Source organism: Cucurbitaria berberidis, assembly GCF_010015615.1.
Source record: "Cucurbitaria berberidis CBS 394.84 unplaced genomic scaffold K460scaffold_2, whole genome shotgun sequence".
NCBI lineage: Eukaryota > Fungi > Ascomycota > Dothideomycetes > Pleosporales > Cucurbitariaceae > Cucurbitaria > Cucurbitaria berberidis.
The window spans coordinates 4,037,460-4,054,979 of record NW_024468936.1 but is presented as its reverse complement, the minus strand read 5'-3'; the positions used below and the strand labels follow the sequence as shown (position 1 = coordinate 4,054,979).

General features: G+C 52.6%; 7 protein-coding genes across 7 annotated transcripts; 6 read left to right on the top strand and 1 right to left on the bottom strand.

Annotated features, from left to right (window-relative positions):
• Window positions 1–119: 119 nt before the first annotated feature.
• On the top strand, window positions 120–1,203 carry K460DRAFT_334510 (uncharacterized protein). The gene is made up of 3 exons (XM_040930916.1): window positions 120–262; window positions 391–642; window positions 732–1,203. The coding sequence occupies exons 2-3, from the start codon at window positions 419–421 to the stop codon at window positions 1,039–1,041; spliced, it is 534 nt and encodes a 177-aa protein (XP_040790997.1). The 5' UTR covers window positions 120–262; window positions 391–418; the 3' UTR covers window positions 1,042–1,203.
• A 307-nt stretch (window positions 1,204–1,510) lies between these two features.
• Window positions 1,511–2,679, top strand: K460DRAFT_414989 (uncharacterized protein). The gene is made up of 2 exons (XM_040937711.1): window positions 1,511–1,757; window positions 1,819–2,679. The coding sequence occupies exons 1-2, from the start codon at window positions 1,613–1,615 to the stop codon at window positions 2,505–2,507; spliced, it is 834 nt and encodes a 277-aa protein (XP_040790996.1). The 5' UTR covers window positions 1,511–1,612; the 3' UTR covers window positions 2,508–2,679.
• A 366-nt stretch (window positions 2,680–3,045) lies between these two features.
• Window positions 3,046–4,897, top strand: K460DRAFT_364423 (MFS general substrate transporter). The gene is made up of 3 exons (XM_040933006.1): window positions 3,046–3,305; window positions 3,352–3,988; window positions 4,035–4,897. Exons 1-3 carry the CDS (start codon window positions 3,076–3,078, stop codon window positions 4,695–4,697), a joined length of 1,530 nt encoding a protein of 509 aa, XP_040790995.1. The 5' UTR covers window positions 3,046–3,075; the 3' UTR covers window positions 4,698–4,897.
• A 437-nt stretch (window positions 4,898–5,334) lies between these two features.
• On the top strand, window positions 5,335–8,008 carry K460DRAFT_353410 (magnesium transporter ALR2; the record flags this gene model as incomplete). The annotated part of the gene is made up of 3 exons (XM_040931714.1): window positions 5,335–7,628; window positions 7,685–7,840; window positions 7,891–8,008. The coding sequence occupies 3 exons, from the start codon at window positions 5,335–5,337 to the stop codon at window positions 8,006–8,008; spliced, it is 2,568 nt and encodes an 855-aa protein (XP_040790994.1).
• A 1,730-nt stretch (window positions 8,009–9,738) lies between these two features.
• Window positions 9,739–12,538, top strand: K460DRAFT_375295 (uncharacterized protein; the record flags this gene model as incomplete). The annotated part of the gene is made up of 3 exons (XM_040934753.1): window positions 9,739–11,677; window positions 11,729–12,127; window positions 12,186–12,538. 3 exons carry the CDS (start codon window positions 9,739–9,741, stop codon window positions 12,536–12,538), a joined length of 2,691 nt encoding a protein of 896 aa, XP_040790993.1.
• A 633-nt stretch (window positions 12,539–13,171) lies between these two features.
• On the bottom strand, window positions 13,172–14,260 carry K460DRAFT_275791 (uncharacterized protein; the record flags this gene model as incomplete). Its single annotated transcript, XM_040928067.1, has 3 exons — window positions 13,172–13,516; window positions 13,579–14,014; window positions 14,079–14,260. 3 exons carry the CDS (start codon window positions 14,258–14,260, stop codon window positions 13,172–13,174), a joined length of 963 nt encoding a protein of 320 aa, XP_040790992.1.
• A 1,142-nt stretch (window positions 14,261–15,402) lies between these two features.
• Window positions 15,403–17,379, top strand: K460DRAFT_375294 (MBOAT-domain-containing protein; the record flags this gene model as incomplete). The annotated part of the gene is made up of 2 exons (XM_040934752.1): window positions 15,403–16,252; window positions 16,301–17,379. The coding sequence occupies 2 exons, from the start codon at window positions 15,403–15,405 to the stop codon at window positions 17,377–17,379; spliced, it is 1,929 nt and encodes a 642-aa protein (XP_040790991.1).
• Window positions 17,380–17,520: the final 141 nt, after the last annotated feature.

Genomic DNA, 17,520 nt, shown 5'->3' with positions numbered 1-17,520 from the left:
GTTAGGTTCCATCCGACGTCAACGTTCGAGATCAGGATGGATGCTCCGCTCACATCGATGACCCCTGTCGCCGTGCCGTGATGACGTCGCGTGTGGCGCTGCCTTCCCACTTCGTGCCACCCCAAGTCAAGATATCGAGCGCCCCCGTTACACTTCGTTAGGTCATCGTTCTGTGATTTTGGGAGAATACATCCACCGCTCGATTTCACTCCAAATCATCTTCAAAGTCATATCTTCGTTGCTATTCAATATCTAAACAAAGGTTCGTGTCCACTCCTGACAGCTGTCGTACCACGGTTCTATCCTCACGATCTTGACGTACGCCGAGCCACACACGCGAGCAACCCTTCTATATTCATCCTGAGCTTGTGGCTAACGAACATTTGCTAGAATCGTATTCCATCAGAATATCTTCAAGATGCCAGCTTCAGTAGCATCAGCACCAGTCAAACGGACGGCCAACAGAACGACAGCTTCGAGGACGAAGAAGCCCACGCAAAGTGTGGCTAAGAAACCTCAAACCAACGGCGCCGTAAATGGTGCGTCTCAACCGCAAATGTCGCCTTACACGATTATGGCGTCGAGGATCGCAAATCGTGTAGCCGAAATGGCAGAGAACATGACGTTTGTCGAGCGTGAGAAGTACGTTTAGTCCCCTTACTGGCTGGTGAAGCAACAGTGTACCACCAATAGGGGTCAACAATCGCACAATCATACTGACCCATACGTAGGCCACAGGAGCAATCTCAACAACCCGCGGCGCCCTCCAAGCCTGCGCAAAAGAAACCCCCTCGCAAACTTGAAATGCGCATTCCCAACTCCGGCGCATCGCCTACCAACATCACCTTCAGCGCTCCCTTCCTGGACAATACGCTCTCGAAGCTCTTGACGCTGCAAAACCGGATGCTCAAAGTGAGCAACGATATTGCGGCGAGCGAGGATGTTGATGAACAGACGAAGCAGGAGCAGTTTGCGCAGAGTGCTGAGCTGTCAAGGATCATTGCGTTGATTTGTGCGGAGAAGGCCAGACAGGGTGCTTAGATTACATTTGTGGATATGTAGGATCGTTATGAGAGCTTCGACGGAGTCTTGGGTGTCTCTTATGTTTTCAATAGTGAGTTTGGGATCTGCCGTGTTACGAAAATGCTTCTTTCGGTAGTGTACGATTTCGATAGGATATTTGGAGGAGAATCAAAGCTGGTTTGTTTATGTACTATGATCATGATGCCGCAAAATGGCGTCCTCTTGACGTGCACTGTTTTCTCATGCAGTGGTATACTGTTACACTGCGAGCTTGAAATCTCCAAGTGTCTCACGTCGAGAGTTACAGTACTTGCTTGAATTGAAGCTGTGACGCAGACGATAAGAGTGAGCGACTAATTTAGCCCCTTGCATATTGAAGGCCAGGCTCCCCGGGCCCCTGGTCAGTACCCGTGCCATAAAATACGTCATGGCGGGGGCGACCAACGGTTTCCCCATCTCGAAACCGGATCGAAGATGTGGCGTCGGCATGGACATCATCGAGCATCATGATGTATGTGAACATGGAAAATCGAATACTTTCGTAAAAACCACCACCAACTATCACAAATCTATAGAAGTTTGAGCAAACATGGCTGGCTTCATCCAAAACATCCTTTGGAACTCTGTCGAAGGTTTCGTCGAGGCAGGTACTCGAACAGCGGGCGAATTTGCAGGCAATGCATTGATTAAGGCTGGTGATTTGATTGAGAATGGAGGAAGAGGTGTGGGGAACAGTAAGCTCTCTCAAACAACCCAAGTACACAATTTCACATGCAATGTACTAACGAAAGCTAGACATCGAGCGTAAAGCAACTGCATACGGCTCCTCCATAACGGGCCAAACCTACCAGCCCTCACCGAAAGCTCTCCCATCGACAGCGCGCAAACCAGTCGTCAAGCGGTCGAATTCAACGCCCGCGTCGAATAAGCCAACAACCGGTGGCACAAAAGCAATCGGCTCGACAAGCAAAACACCACTCGGGGCCAATAAATATCCTGGCAAGAGTCAAGTTGGCGGCGCAACTGGCACAGCAAAGAAAGCCGTTACAGGTGGCATCAATGGCGCGAAAAGCACCGTGGGCGGGGTCACAGGAGGAGCAGTAGGAGGAGCATCAAAAGTCACCGGTGGCGTCGTAGGAGGAGCACAGCGATCCATTCCCCCATTCAAAGGCCCAACGTCGACATCCGCACCCAACAAAACGCTTCCAAAGCCGTACCCAAACGGAAACAACCTGCCCAAACCTAACTCTTCCAACGCCTTCCCATCGTCGGAGAAGAAGTCAGCTGTGAGGCCAGGTCAAATCAAGCCTTTTGTTCCTCCAACGGAGAACAAGAAAGCGGACTCGAAGCCAGCATACCCGGGGACGAAAACGCTACCGGGTCAGGGAAGCAGGGTGCCGGTGCAGAACCAGAGGCCGAAGGGACTCCCAACATTAGGGCCCCAGGTGGGGCAGGGCCAGAAGATGCAGCACATTGCTGTTTGAGAGGACTTCGGATGCGAACAGGAATGGTTGGATCGGCGAGTTGTATATTTGGCGTTCCGGACTAGTAGAGATTATGTACGAATATATTTGTCAACAAGGAGAAGAGTAAGCCTATTGACGAGTCATACGTAGCGGAGAAATGCCTTCACCCACTTTAACTTTCATGTATGCGTTGACAATACACAGTTCCTCATTATTCTACTTGCTGAAGTATATTACGGCGAATAATTCAACATGTTTGCCATTCGAACTCCTCCATGTGCATGCATGTTCGCGAGACTGCTGTTTTCACTAACGCCCAAGGGCCGTAGCTTTATTTCCGGCATCCTTAAAAAGATGACCTCGGATGCCACTAACCCCTCATTGCGGAACAACGACTTTACCCCAACAAGCATTTTCACCTGCCCATCACAGTAAATATGATGCAATCTAACACGAATTGAGATGCCGATGCCTCTCTAGTGGTCTGGGCAGGCAAAATGTCAAGCTTAAGCGAAGTGCTTGAGATGCTTATTGCTCCCTTGCTCACCTCACACACACTCTTTTTCCTGTATAAAATTCATTGAATATGCCGGCGTCTCATGCGCAAGAGCGCGATTTCATGGACAACGATAACGAGAATAAAGCCGACAGTATCCGAAATGAGCGCGGCGATGTTGAAGCTGTGCCAGCAGCACCTATACACGAGGAAATCGATCCAGAAATTGAAAAACGCGTACGACGAAAGCTGGACTGCCACTTAGTTCCACTTCTTTCCGCGCTGTACCTCCTCGCTTTTCTGGACCGATCAAACATAGGGTTTGTTGCATTCGACTTACCATATAGTCATGCTAACATTTCGTAGCAATGCTCGCATCGCTGGTATGGAAGAAGACCTCCATCTCAGTAGTTCACAATACCAATGGCTCCTCACCATCTTCTACATTTCCTACATTTGTTTCGGCTTTCTTGCTATAATGTGGAAAGTCGTGCCCCCGCATATGTGGGCTGCGGGCTGCGTCTTCGGCTGGGGCCTAGTCTCAACTGTTCAAGCTGGCGTACATTCATGGGGTGCGATGATGGCACTGCGATTCTTCATGGGCGTGACTGAGATTGCTTATGGGCCTGGCGTTCCGTTCTTGTTGTCATTTTTTTATTTGAGACATGAGTTGGGTCTCAGAGCGGGCATGTTTTTGAGCGCGGCACCGTTGGCAAATACCTTTGCTGGAGCCCTGGCGTACGGCATAACCAGTGGGAGCCCTGCAATGGCTAAATGGAGGCTTCTGTTTCTGGTTGAAGGGCTACCCACTGTTGCTATGGCGGCGGTTGCTTGGTTCTTTATACCTGATAGTCCAGAGAAGGCGCGGTTTCTGACCGAGGAGGAGAAGGCTGTTGCTAGAGCGAGGGGCGTGAGACAAGCTGGCGCAGCAACGAGAGTTGGAGGCATCAACTGGAAGGAGTTGCTTGAGGGTTTGACAGACGTGAAAGGCTGGATCCTAGGGGTACGTAGACGTGTGATGCGCGTTATAGTGAAGCTGACAGGATCAGTTGATGTACTTCAGCGGAAACGTAGCGTTCTCGTCACTCCCGGTTTTCCTACCTACCATCCTGAACGAGATGGGATTCAGCTCGGTCCACGCTCAGGGATTGACTGCACCACCGTTTTTCCTTTCCTTTCTCACAGTTATTGCGACATGCTACATCGCAGACCGAACGCAACAGCGGGGCATAACAATCGCCATCCTTACCGCCATTGGTGGTACAGGTTATGTGATCCTAGCTACATCCAAGAGTGTTGGGGCCAGATACTTTGGCGTGTTCCTGGCTGCCGCGGGCATCTTTCCTGCCATTGGCAACGTTCTCCCCTGGGTCATCAATAATCAAGGCTCGGACACGCGAAGGGGTACGGGAATTGTCATTCTGAACTTGATTGGACAGTGCGGGCCGTTGCTTGGGACTCGACTCTATCCATCCTCGGAGAAACCGTTGTATGTAAAGGGCCAGTCGGTGTGCGCGGCCTTTATGTTTCTCTTCTGCTTTCTAGCACTTGGATTGAGGGCACTGCTCGTTTGGGAAAATGGCAAGCTAGATGGAAAGTATGGAACCATAGCGCAACAGAAGCTGGCTATGCAGGAGGCGGCAGGCAGAGGTGAAGCGAAGCGCGAGGTTGGAGTGGAAAATTACGGCCCACTATTCAGATACGTCTTGTAGCGACAGGTTTGCAATACACTCGTCTCGTCTCGTAGGTTGTAGCCGATAGAAGCGGAGACTGCTCGGCTTGCAGTAATGAGCAATTTGCGGTCTTGTCCTCCCGCTCGCAGCCAATAGCAGGGTGCCAGGTCAAGAACAAAGATAAGGGTTTCGTGGTTGTCGCGTCATAGCGAACGAGTTGGTCGTGCATGCTAGCAAGCCCTGTTCCCGCTGTGCAGGCCAAAGAGAGGTGGTGGGAGAGCACGCGCGCACCTTCCGTTTTCGGTTTCTAGTCCCTACCCACGTGAAGCTGAGTGAAGTTCGAGAGTGATGTTCAGTCAAGTCAAAACGGCCCATCGGCAATGAGTTTGATGCCAGCTATGCTTGCTAACGGATGTCTGAGAGGCGCACTCTATGTTTCTCGAGCGTTACATTTGGACTCAACTAGACTCCATCCAACGACGCTCGGACCAATAACGTCACTACCAAACTCAATTCAATAACCCGATAGCTTCAAGCCTCTCTGCCTTTGCACTTCTTCCCCGGTTTAACTTCTCACGAGCGCTCAGGCTGCGCATTTCGAGTCCAGTGGCCCATCGCTGCATTACCACTCCCTGGCCCATTGCCACTGCTACATCTGGCATTGCTCGTTATCGCAATGGCGCCGAGTCCACCTCGCCCTGCTGAGCCGAGTACTGCTCCACCCATGGGCGCGAATCAAGGCGGCCCGTCGTACGCAGACGCTGCAGGATCCAGCAATGCTGCAGATCAACGTTCGCAGGACCCATCTGGGCCTTCCTCGACGGCTCCCGCGAAGAAGAAGAAGCATCGTGGCGGCAAGAAGCGGCGCAACCGCCGCCAGTCCTTCGCTGCCACGCATGACATGGGAGAAGACATGAGCGACGAGCGCCCCAGTCTGGCCAATGTCGCTGGCCACGGCCGCTCGAGAGGGAGCAGCAGCTTCTACCGCCAGCATAGCAATCTCAGCAGCACGAGCCTCGAGAGCGAGGCCTTGCTGGACCACCGCGACCAACCCACGATCAGAACGCGCCGACCGAGCGTTCCCGTCACTTCCATATACCAACCGCGTGCCAGTCAAGCTTCCATCAACTCTCCCCAGCGTCTGAATGCACCAAACGCATTGAATGCCTTTGGTCGATCGCGGCTGTCGCATACGCCCGAGGTCACCTACAGCAATGATGAAGAGGACGAGGTCGATGACCAGACCCCCTTGATGGGTACTTCTCAGCGGGATATCAGGACAGGCACCAGCTATGGCGGAACAAGTGCGCATTCAGGCTCTGGCAGACAGCGAAGAGCAAGCAAGACATCTACCTCGAGTGGCCAACGACATCCCGATTTGTTCACTCAGCATCACCATTCGCAAACCAATCTCCAAGACTACGATGTCAACAACCCGCCATCTGTGCCCACTAGCCCAGCCTTCCAGGCCGCGCCTGGCTTCGACGATGTCATGATCACCGAAGACCTCGATCACATGTCGGAGCCGGGAAGGACTACCAACAGGTCTCGCGATGCGCTAATCGACATCGATGAGCCCAGTCCGGGAGGCTCTCCCCCTGGCCCAGGTGATTTCCGGCGCCGAATGACGACCACGGCGCTTGAAGATGTGTGCTTCCCACATGAGACAATGTCAGAGATGGGCCACGAAGACTACCTTAACCCCCCGGCCACAGGAGAACCGACGAGTCGTAGGAGACGTCGTCGCTGGCCTGACCTGTCCATCCTGGAGAATTGGGCACGTGAAGAGAAAGAACAGCGGACTATTGAGGGTATGCGTATGCGCAAAGTCAGTGAGCCGCTGATGGTGGAAGGGCGATTGCGTCCAAAGCAGCGCGTCTGGCATCGGGAGGCCAGCGATGCGCCGTTCCGTTTTACCTACTTCAACGAAACATTCGACAACACGATTCATAGCCAGACTATTAGCGAGCTTGTGCAGCCGGGGCAGACATTTAGGACTCTCTTCGTCCCGGATCCTCCTCTAGTAGAGGATAGCAGCGACAGTGAGTCGGACGATGAGGACTTTCAACACCTGGGCGCAAATGGATTCGGGCACTCCCGAGCGACAACTCGATCGCCATCGAAAGCAGAGGATAAATCTTCTGGCGAGCAGACCCGTTCAACCACTCCGCGCCCAGCAGGCACCGCAGCAGGCACACCTCAACCTGACCAAGATAAGCCAAAGCGGTATGGCCCGCGACCTGCCTGGTGGCTCGATGTGATGTCGCCCAGCGAAACGGAGATGAAGGTCATTGCCAAGACGTTTGGCATCCACCCATTGACATCAGAGGATATTTTGATGCAGGAGCAGCGTGAAAAGGTCGAGCTCTTCAAGCACTACTACTTCATCAACTACCGAACGTTCGAACAGGATGAGAACAGTGAAGACTACCTAGAACCCGTCAATCTTTACGTTGTTGTGTTCCGAGAAGGTGTAATCAGTTTTCATTTCTCCATGACACCACATCCAGCGAATGTACGCCGACGCATCCGCCAACTCTCGGATTATTTGGTGTTGTCACCAGACTGGATATCGTACGCCATCATTGACGATATCACGGATGCTTACGCTCCTATGATCCAGAGGATCGAGGAAGAGGTCGACGACATTGACGAAGCCATATTGCGACTTCATTCCGATGAAGAGGAACAGGAGGCTGAGAAGGCTGAATTGAATTCTGAAAAGAAGCCAGAAGCCATGAAGGATCAGCAAGAGAGTGGTAGAGACATGTTGCGACGTGTCGGCGAGTGCAGAAAGAAGGTCATGAGCCTGTACCGATTGCTGGGCAACAAGGCCGACGTCATCAAGGGTTTTGCGAAGAGGTGTAATGAGCAATGGGATATCGCACCTCGCAATGAAATTGGCATGTATCTGGGAGACATACAGGATCACATTGTTACCATGACAGGCAACCTGAGCCACTACGAGAAGTAAGTGCTGCGTCTCGATGGAGTCGGTTGATGGATAATACTGACCCTACTTGCAGTCTACTTTCGCGGGCTCACAGCAATTATCTCGCCCAAATCAACATCCGCATGAACGAGCGACAGGAGAAGACGTCGGATATCCTGGGCAAGCTCACGGTCCTTGGCACGATTGTGCTGCCAATGAACGTGGTCACGGGTATCTGGGGAATGAATTGGTAAGTCGCAACGTTGCAGCTGTTGAGAAATTGGCACTGATTATCGACAGTCTCGTCCCTGGGCAAGATATCGAGAGCCTGACTTGGTTCTGGTGTATCACTGGAGGCCTGATCGGCTTCGGTGCTCTTTGCTACTTTATCGCGAAGAGGGTGTACGGCATCGTTTGATTAGGTCGGGAGAAGACATTGTATATGTATGGCGTTGGGGGCTTGTTGTTGGTGGCACTAGGTTGCTTTTGCTTACTTTGGATCTAAGAGGGGAACATGGGTTTGTATTACTAGGCACAAATTGAAAGCTCAAGTGTCACCTAGTCATGTACCATGTACGGATAAGGCTTTCTTGTACAAGGCACAAAGTGGTGCTCGGCTCCCGCTCCTATTCGTGACAGCCCAAGCCTTGTGTTCAGACGGGGAGCCACATGGCCGAGATGACACGCGTGGAACTAGCTTGATACATTTACCGGTAGCATTGTACCTCCGGTGAGGTATAGTGTGCAAGGTGGGGATGAAATTGCGGAGATGTGAGGAAGCAGGATTGGGTGTTGATGGTTTGGGTATCGTCGCTCCACTAACACGACGGTCGAGTGCCACGTCGTACAGCATGGGAGAAAGCACGCCCTGGATGGGGAAGGCCTTTGTTCTCTTGTTCTTGGACAAAGATTTGTTCTGCCATGATGGCATGTACGGGGGGTATTGTTCATAGGAGACCATGTTTACTTCACACGTTCCCAAGTTGGGAAGAATGTCTGGGCGTTTCCTTCATATTATGCTTGGGCGCTGGGAGAGGCAGATGGCATGTGTTTTTGCGTTGGTCGCACCGCAAGCCGACTTGATTCTGGTTGCATATGCAGGTATGCAGAGGCTGACCAGGTGTTCCCAGTCACGTTGGGCAGCTCGAGCATTGTGGACGGCTACAAGGGGGTGTAATATGTTTTGTCGTCTGGACAAAGAGCATAGCTGTGTGTCAGAAGGTGGTTGTGCAGCAGAGGCTTGACTGCGCATCTTCGGCAGCAATGAGTCCGCATGTCAGCCGCTTGACGCCACGACGGCCGCATGCTCCTTGCCCTCGCCCTCTCTCACTCTCACTCTGACTCTCACCGTATGCGGGGCTATGCTCAGAACCGGTCGTGGGCTAGACAGGCGACAGGCGGCCATGTTGGCTCGAGTTTGACGGCATTCGATTAGTCGTTCGCATGATGGGCTTTGCGCCAACCGTGGCGCCCTTGCGCCTAGGGCTGCGACGGCGCGGTGAAGGTCCCACTGCGGACAGTAGGTGGAGGGGGGATCAAGTCGAATGAGTCTTGGATAGCTTCTTGGTATTATTATCATCATCTCTTCGCGCAAGCTGCTCCAGTGGGTCATGCAGTCGAGAGAGCGAGAGTGTGTGTGTGTGAGAGGTGGTCGTGGAGCCTCGCTGTGACGTCAGCACCAGATGGTTTCCCACCCTCTCTTCAAACTGGGCAGTCGCGAACCTTGTCTTGCACCTGATCCCACTCTGCACTGCTTGACGCCTGACTGACTCCTTTCTTCCCCCCTCCCTCCCCCCTCCTGTTCGTCACCCTACGCCTTTCTCTTCATCACGCCGTGTTCCTCAGCTATCGTGTGCCCCCTCGAGCATTGCGCATCCCCATAGCCTGCTGAGCGTGTTGATACACTGTACTACCCTTGCCAACGGCGCCACTGCGGGTTCCCGCGCCCTCCGGAGCCCGTCACTGTTACTCAGAGAGACGTCTCACCAGACCGACGACTAGCTGCGTAGGCGAGTCTGCATCACTACATCACCCAACACTTTATATCTTACCCCGAGCCCGTCTGCACTTGATCGCGCCCGCATCCCACCATAGCGCACCCTCTACCCCGCCATCTGCCCTTACTCGACACTGCACCCACCCCTCACCATGTCTGTCATCTACAAGCGCACCGAGCGCGAGCGCGACTGGGAGACTAGCTCATCGCGTGGAGGAGCAGGAGCAGGAGGAGGAGCAGGCGGCAGCGTCGGCGGCTATACTACTGTAAGGCGCTACAAGGTTCCCGACCACAGCCTGGAAGAAGATACCTACGAGTCTGAAATGCGACTCGTGCACCGCGGGCGCAACGACTACGAAGAGCGCCGCTCGACCAAAGAATACGTCGTGGACCGAGACGACCGTGAAGTTCGCGAGTACCGCTATGTTGACCGTTCTCCATCGCCGCGGAATCGCGACGTTCGCGAGTACCGTATCGAGCGCGAAATAGAACGCTCGCCATCACCCGCGACGGTCCGCGAGATTCGCATTTCACGAGACTACGAACGCGAACGGGAGATTCCCAGAGAACCGCCGTTTGAGCTGGAGAGGTACTCGAGATCCACCGAGTACTTCCGCCCTGAGCAACCTCCGCCCCCACCCCAGCCCCTGCCTCAACAGCAGCAACAGCCTATCATCATTCGCAACGAAGCTCCGCAGCCCATCATCTTCCGCGAGGAAGCACCCCAACCCATTATTATTAGGGAGCGAGAACCAGCCTACGAGCTTATTGAGCGTGCCGAGGTAACAGAAGACAGACAGGTTGCTCGACCGCGCCATGACGAGGACTATTACTACGAGCGTCGAGTCAAGGAAGTGGACCGAGCCGGCCGTCAAGACGAACGATACTTTGACGAGCGCGAGTACGGCCGCGAACGCTACGATGATAGGAATTACTATAGCGACGACGATGTCGTCTACATTCATAAAGAGAAGGATACATGGGGCGGAAGCGAAACCCACACGAAACGAGACATCGCCGCCGGTGCCCTTGCTGGAGTAGCTGCTGGCCAGATTGTCAGGCATCACCGGAAGAGGAAGGGTGAGGCCGCTGGAGGCAACATCGGCAACGCACTCGGATACGGAACGCTAGGCGCAGTGAGTGCCGTCGCTCTCGACAAGTTCAACAACCGTGATAGATCTCGATCTCTTTCCTCGGAGCGCGGTAGGGTAAAGAGTCACAAGTCCCGCCATCGCAGCAAGTCGCGAGTCAAGGAGCTGGGCACGCTTGCTGCTATTGCAGGTGTCGGGGCTCTTGCCTACGCTGCGGGGCGGAAGAACAAGACCAAGAACATTGACACTACTACTGTCGTTGAGAAGAGGACCCACCGGAGCCGCTCGCGCTCTAGGAGAGGAAGACATAGGTCCAGGTCCAAGTCTGTTACTGTTGTCGAGTCTGACGGGGGCAGGTCTCGAAGTAGGAGTAAGCACAGGTCTCGCAGCAGGAGTAAGCACACAGACCCCGAACATCGCAGCCAACGAACAGCACAAGTCGGCCTTGCCAGTGCTGCCGTGGCTGGTCTTGTTCAGCGCCAACGAAGCAAATCCCGAAAACGTGAGGGCAAGCGATCGCCGAGCCGAGTTCGACAGGGCATCCCAATCGCTGCTGCTGGTGCCGCCGGCGCAGCTGTTGCTGGACTCTATGAGAAACGCAAGGCTAAGAAGGAAGTTAGGGCGGCATCGCGATCCAAGTCAAGGTCGCGCTCAAGATCAAGGTCAGTGCTCTCCCGCCTTACTGGCCGCAGCCGTAGTAGGCGTGGAAGCACAGTGAGTGAACCTGTTTTAGTAGAGTACGGTGGTGATCCAATCTATACCGATCCTGCGTCGAGAAGCCGCTCGCGGCGCAGGCGGCGACGAGGCTCGTCCTCTTCTTCGGACGGCCGACGCGGTAAACACGGTAGTAGCCGAAGTCGAAGCCGAAGCAAGAGTCGCGCACGATCCGTAGCAGAGACTGCCGCAGTTGCTGGTGTTGCTGGCCTGGCTGCTCACGAGGCAGCGAAACGCCGCGACCGTAAGAAGGCCGAGAAGGAGGAGAGGGAACGTGAACGACGACGTGAGTCTACCCCTCGCCCATTCCGGAACTAGCATTCTCATACGTGTCCAGGCGAGGACGACTCCGCCTACTCAACTGGCACCTATAGTCCTGGCTATGACAGCCCGCAGCCATCCACTGTCCATCCCAATGACTCTCGCTACTTTCCCGAAACAAACTACTTCCCCCCTCCCCCGACAGCACCCGCAGACCACAACCCCAATGCCCCTTACCCGCCCTACAACCCAGCAGACTACCCACCGGGGCCACAGAGCAACTACGGTCCCCCATCAAACGCAGGTTACGTCAACCCACCGCCACACGAGGATATGAATCCCGGAAACCCATACGCACCCCAACACCAGCACCATGATCCCTACTATGGCCAGCCTCGTCGTCCCGATGACAATGTGAGTGCTTCTGCCCCTGTACATTCTGGCAACGAGCACATAACTTTCGCTTCTGCGCGTGGTGGGTCTAGGCCGCTGCCTACCCATGCTATTGAGCACCAATACTAATAAGGCAGTAGATCGTATAAATGAGCCAGAGACTCCGAGCCCACTACAATCAAAGGAGAAGACTGTGCAGTTCGATTTGAATCCGCAAGAGGAGCCGTCGCGAGAGTCTTCTCCAGAAAGAGAACATAAAAGCGGCGACGAACGAGGCGAGAGACACAGACGGCGCAAGGACGATGAGCGGTCGAATAGCTCAAAGGACTCGGGTAGAGATCGCAAACGACACCGTCGTGATGATTCTCCGGGCTCAGATGTGTCGGATGCTACAGTTGATCTTCCACCGCGCTTTGATGAGCTTGGGCGTAGGAGGGGCGACGACCCGGTCGCGGACAAGCTTGAGAAGGTTTTGGCGACTTTGTTTCGATAATGGCTTCTTATTTCACGTTTCTCCTTTTATACATGACCTTGTCTTCCTGTCTTGATGTTTGGCCATATCCCGTCCCCTTTCTCTTTAAGTTTTCTTTTTTCTTTTTTGTGTTTACCCCGGCTCATGGACATGGACGGGGGTTGTTCACTATGATGACGACCTTCAAATACGTGGTCACATTATGACTGAGACGCCCGTGCAAGATAGATAGATAGAATTCTTACTTTGACATGATTAAACGTCATCTCCGCTACTATTGACCTGCCTATCGTTGATCGCTAAACTTACTTTCATCACGCTGGCACTGAATCCCAAAATAGTAGTTAATCTACGTTCTTCCGAAAGGCATCATGCATTACTTGAAAAAGCGGCTAGAGACCATCACAGTTTTCGCACAAGTCATGCATGGAACTAGCTGTAGAAAATAACGATAGGAAGATTCATCATAGATTGTTTGGGTATATAGCTAAGCAGAAAGAACGTCGGTTGTACAAGACTTGTCGATAAGAAACAAGTAGGCTACTTGACTTGTAAAAATGGAGAAAAGTATATGTATGAATATCGTGACAACCGTTGAAAGTATCACCCGTTTTCAGCGTTTCGTGCGTTTCCATCATCATTATCATCATTTCTTTACTTGACTTGTGACAAATGTCCCTGCCCGTGAAGCGAACCCGGCGTCCCTGTTCCGTTGTACACCGGAGGTTGCTGATAGTAATATTGCTGTTGCGCGACGACAGGTGGATAGCCTTGGGCTGCTGCAGCGCTCTCTGCGGTCTTGTTCCACGCTGCGTGCTTTGCAATGCCCAGCAGGAAGATGAAGCTGAGTGCTTGGAAGAAGTTGCTAATGTACGTCAAGGCTGCTGACGCCTCGAATGTAAGTAACGTGTCCTGGAGGTATGCGGCGGCAAAAACAACGGAGAGAAGAACCCATATGACCATGGAGAAGATTAGGGCGATGATCCAGCCTTGAAGATCCTGCTGCTGTGTCAGCAAACGCTGTATTCATTTCCCTCACACAAGGGCAAGGGCCAACTTACGCCTACAGGGTGCCGCCTTGATCGGAGAGTGGCAATGGTCATTAGTGAGAGAGCCCCCGAAGCAATCACGCTGATAAGATACAGCACACTATACGCAACTCTGAGCTGCTCCGCTGGGTGGACGATCAGATCTGCATTGGCGTCATATCCAGCCTCCGTCTGGGTCCAGAGGTTGTAGCATGTCAGACCTATTTGTCCGCAAGTGATGGCGAACATGACTCCAAGGATAGCAATATAGATGACCTTGTAAACTGCAGTCACGCCACTAAGACGCTCGCGGAGCATGGTGTTCAGGACGTAGACAACAACGAACAGGAGCAGCCAGTAGGCGAGGTACCAGAACACGTTGGTCGCGATGAGCAAGGAATAGTACCTATCCGTGTTTATAGTGTCGCATTCTTGTAGGATAGCGGCGATGAGCTCCAAGCCATATGAGCTAAAGACAGCTAGTCAGCACCTCCGAATACCACGATGACGCATGGTAGGTTGGAGTTACTCACAGGAGAAAGAGGAATATCGCGAGGATATAAGGTAATCCGAGTATCTTCCTTCCAGCTCCGCTCTTCTTGCGGACGGAGCATAGAGCAATGGAGATGCCGAGGAAGACGGCGAAATACAGGACGATGTTGGCCAGGTTGACTTGGGAATACGTCTCTGCGAATGCTCCAGGACAAGACGACATTCTCGATCCGCTTCGAGAACCACTGCCTCCGCCACTGCGCTTTGGTGCCATGTTGAGAGGGGTGGGGGTTATCTGAAGAGTTTGAAGACAGAGCAAGGTTGCGATAGTGGTGACCAACTTCGAGAATGCTCGATGATGTAATGCCGGGAAATTGTGCCGTCTGTTGCGAACAGTGTACCTGAAGCAGCAGCGGTATGCAGCAGCAGCCTTGATTGTTATATTTTCAACTGCTTAACCCTGTAATCGCACACCTTGCAGCCTTCTTGTGGCTACAATCCGCCACTATAAGTCAGCTGTAGGTCGCCTTTCAAGTCTAGGATTTTGCCAAGCATTATAGGGCGTTTTTGGGTGGCTGAGGGCACGCCCTTCCAAGGTTATCATCCATAGACACTATAGAGCATCTCACCTACGGCGTCCTGGTGTCTACCTAGTTGGCACTTGACAAGAAAGTCAGCCTGGGATCTCTAGGTTTCGTCGCTAGTCAAGTATCGAATACGAAGGATGCGAGTGACCGGTGAGCAAAGTTCGTTTGGCCGTCTCGGGTCCATCACGAATACGGGCAGACTAACGTTTAAAATCGCGGCGCAGCTCGAGCGCATAAAGATTCAAGCCGGTGCAAAGCCATTGATTTCAAGGGCGCAAGTAAGGGTTGGACGAGAGGAAAGCCTCGTAGATAAATCACACGTGACTTGACGTGGCTGTGTTGTGTGGCTGGTGGAGCTTGATCGTCGTACCTGCCTCTGCCCTGCATCCGTGGCATTACATCATCAGCTCCTATTTGTTCCCGATCTGCACCCAAGTCACGAATTTCCCAACTTTCACGGCCCTTTCCTATGCCCCGGCTCTCTCGGATATTCAGAAGTCGCATGCACTAATCTACACAGTCAGAGCCTGCTTTCTGTCTTGTTCCTTGCTGCGCAGTTGCAAAGTACACATTCAAATGTGTCAGCCGTCAGACCCGAAAAGCAAGCTGGCCCCACGTCGCAGCTCCATCGTAATACGAATCCACATGAACGTCACAAGATAACTGGAACTCGCGCCTCTTGATATCGCCTTGCAACATTGTTCATGGAACCACAATGGCGACAAATGACGTCGAAAATGAACTGAAACGCTCGAAACCTAGTGTGACTTCGTCAGCAATGTCGCATGCGCTTCAAGGACTTTCGGATAGACCACCGCTGGCAAGTGAAGAGTCGTGGACGCCAGACACTTCATCGGATATGTCAGATGTAGATGGAGTAACTCGATTAAAGCCCAAAGCCATGGAAGATGAAGCGGATCCACGAAGCAGAAGCACAACAGCTATACCATCGGACGGGAGCGATATTGAGATACCCTATGACGAGACGGGCTTTAAGAAGGAGAAGGGAAAACACAGAAAGAGCGTACAGGTCGTAATTGAAGAATCCCGCAAGAATGGCAAATACACAGTCACCACGGAAGACCCAGAGTTCCGTAAGCTTCTGCGATCTGGACTGCAGCGAGACACCAACAGACTCGGCTCGAGCTCCAAGAACCGGCCCCGAGACCTCGTCTTTACGCGGCAATTCACGACATTCGACCGCCAAAATGCATCCGCTGCACAGTCTCCTTTTCACGGATTCTTCACATTGTTTTGGATTTCCATGGCTCTGCTGCTCGCACGAATTGCTGCATGGAACTACAAGATGAAAGGCTCGATCTTCGGAGATGCAGAGATTTTGCATTTGATGGTCGACAGGGATCTGTTTGTTATGTTGACGACGGATGTAGCTATGTGCGCTGCCACTAGCTTTGGTTTCTTCCTGCATAAAGCCATTGCTAAAGACTACTTGACTTGGAATGGATCGGGTTGGATTATTCAATCCGTATGGCAAACCTTCTTCACTATCACCGTAATGTGGATCACCTTTTGGCGGGACTGGCCATGGACGCACACCGTCTTCATCGTACTTCATGTATTCGTCCTGCTGATGAAGCAGCACGCGTATGCATTCTATAATGGTTATTGTAAGTCAAATGTGTATGCTATTGCGATGGTGAATTGACAACTAGCAGTGTCTCGCGTGTATAGGCGGCGAAACCTCCTCCAACAGAAGCTGCACCAATTGGACGATATGAAGGCCCAAAAGAGCCCTTCACCAACATCGCCCGATGCGAAAACTTTGGCTGCTACCGGCATTGACGACCCTGACAGTAATGGTCTCACACACCGACGAAGCCGCGGCCCCAAGTACTCAACCGACTTCACCGAAGAAGAGTCAGAAATTGCGTCTATTGGTCAAGCAATCGAGGCTGGTGAAGCACTCGATGCAGAGCAAATCGAAGCGTTCAATCGTGTCCTCACTACCGAAATCACGATCCTCGACGAGGAGCTACGTGGCAAATGCACTACGACCGATAATGTGTACCCCAACAACCTCACCCTGTACAATTTCTTCGAATGGGCCTGTTTGCCTACCCTCGTCTACGACCTCGAGTATCCCCGCCAGGAGCGTGTGAACTGGTGGTATGTCGCTGAGAAATCGGCCGCCACATTGGGAGTCATCTGGACAATGATCATTATTTCACAAGCATACATATACCCAGTAGTCATCGAGACCGTAAAGCAGAAGGAAGCCGGAATGTCGCTGGACGAACGGTGGAAAGAGTTCCCCTGGGTCGTCAGCGACATGCTATTTCCCATGCTTCTAGAGCAGCTGTTAGCATGGTACGTCATATGGGAGTGTCTTCTCAACGTACTTGCTGAGATCACACGCTTTGCAGACCGTGGCTTTTACGGCGCGTGGTGGAATAGCGTGAGCTTCGATCAGTACGCGCGCGACTGGAATCGGCCTGTACACAATTTTCTACTCCGCCACGTCTACCATTCGTCGATATCTTTCTTTCACTTGACAAAGATGCAAGCGACATTTTTCACATTTCTGCTGAGCGCAGTGGTGCATGAAGTTCTCATGTTCTGCCTATTCAAAAAGGTTCGGGGCTATTTGTTTACGTTCCAGCTGACGCAGTTACCGCTCGCCGCCTTCAGTAAGACCAAGTTCATGAAGGGGAAAGACACGTTGGGAAATATTGTGTTTTGGTTTGGGCTTTTTATAGGCCCCAGTGTAATTACGAGTCTCTACCTCATAGTGTAGAATACCGGGTCGTGGGATCTTGGCGACATAGAATAAGGCGAAAGTGTACATAACTTAGCGATCATCATAGAAATCACATCCCCGATTGCATTGTATGCAGGAATTCCCTAATACATGGGTTTTAACTGCTCCGTATAGCCA

What these genes read in the sequence shown, in the direction of transcription:
- K460DRAFT_334510 (XM_040930916.1), top strand. Translation starts at nt 419, where the DNA reads ATGCCAGCTTCAGTAGCATCAGCACCAGTCAAACGGACGGCCAACAGA. An exon ending in ACGTTTGTCGAGCGTGAGAA is followed by an intron (nt 643 to 731) that starts GTACGTTTAGTC and finishes ACCCATACGTAG; the next exon opens with GCCACAGGAGCAATCTCAAC.
- K460DRAFT_414989 (XM_040937711.1), top strand. Translation starts at nt 1,613, where the DNA reads ATGGCTGGCTTCATCCAAAACATCCTTTGGAACTCTGTCGAAGGTTTC. An exon ending in AGGAAGAGGTGTGGGGAACA is followed by an intron (nt 1,758 to 1,818) that starts GTAAGCTCTCTC and finishes AACGAAAGCTAG; the next exon opens with ACATCGAGCGTAAAGCAACT.
- K460DRAFT_364423 (XM_040933006.1), top strand. Translation starts at nt 3,076, where the DNA reads ATGCCGGCGTCTCATGCGCAAGAGCGCGATTTCATGGACAACGATAAC. An exon ending in CTGGACCGATCAAACATAGG is followed by an intron (nt 3,306 to 3,351) that starts GTTTGTTGCATT and finishes AACATTTCGTAG; the next exon opens with CAATGCTCGCATCGCTGGTA. An exon ending in TGAAAGGCTGGATCCTAGGG is followed by an intron (nt 3,989 to 4,034) that starts GTACGTAGACGT and finishes TGACAGGATCAG; the next exon opens with TTGATGTACTTCAGCGGAAA.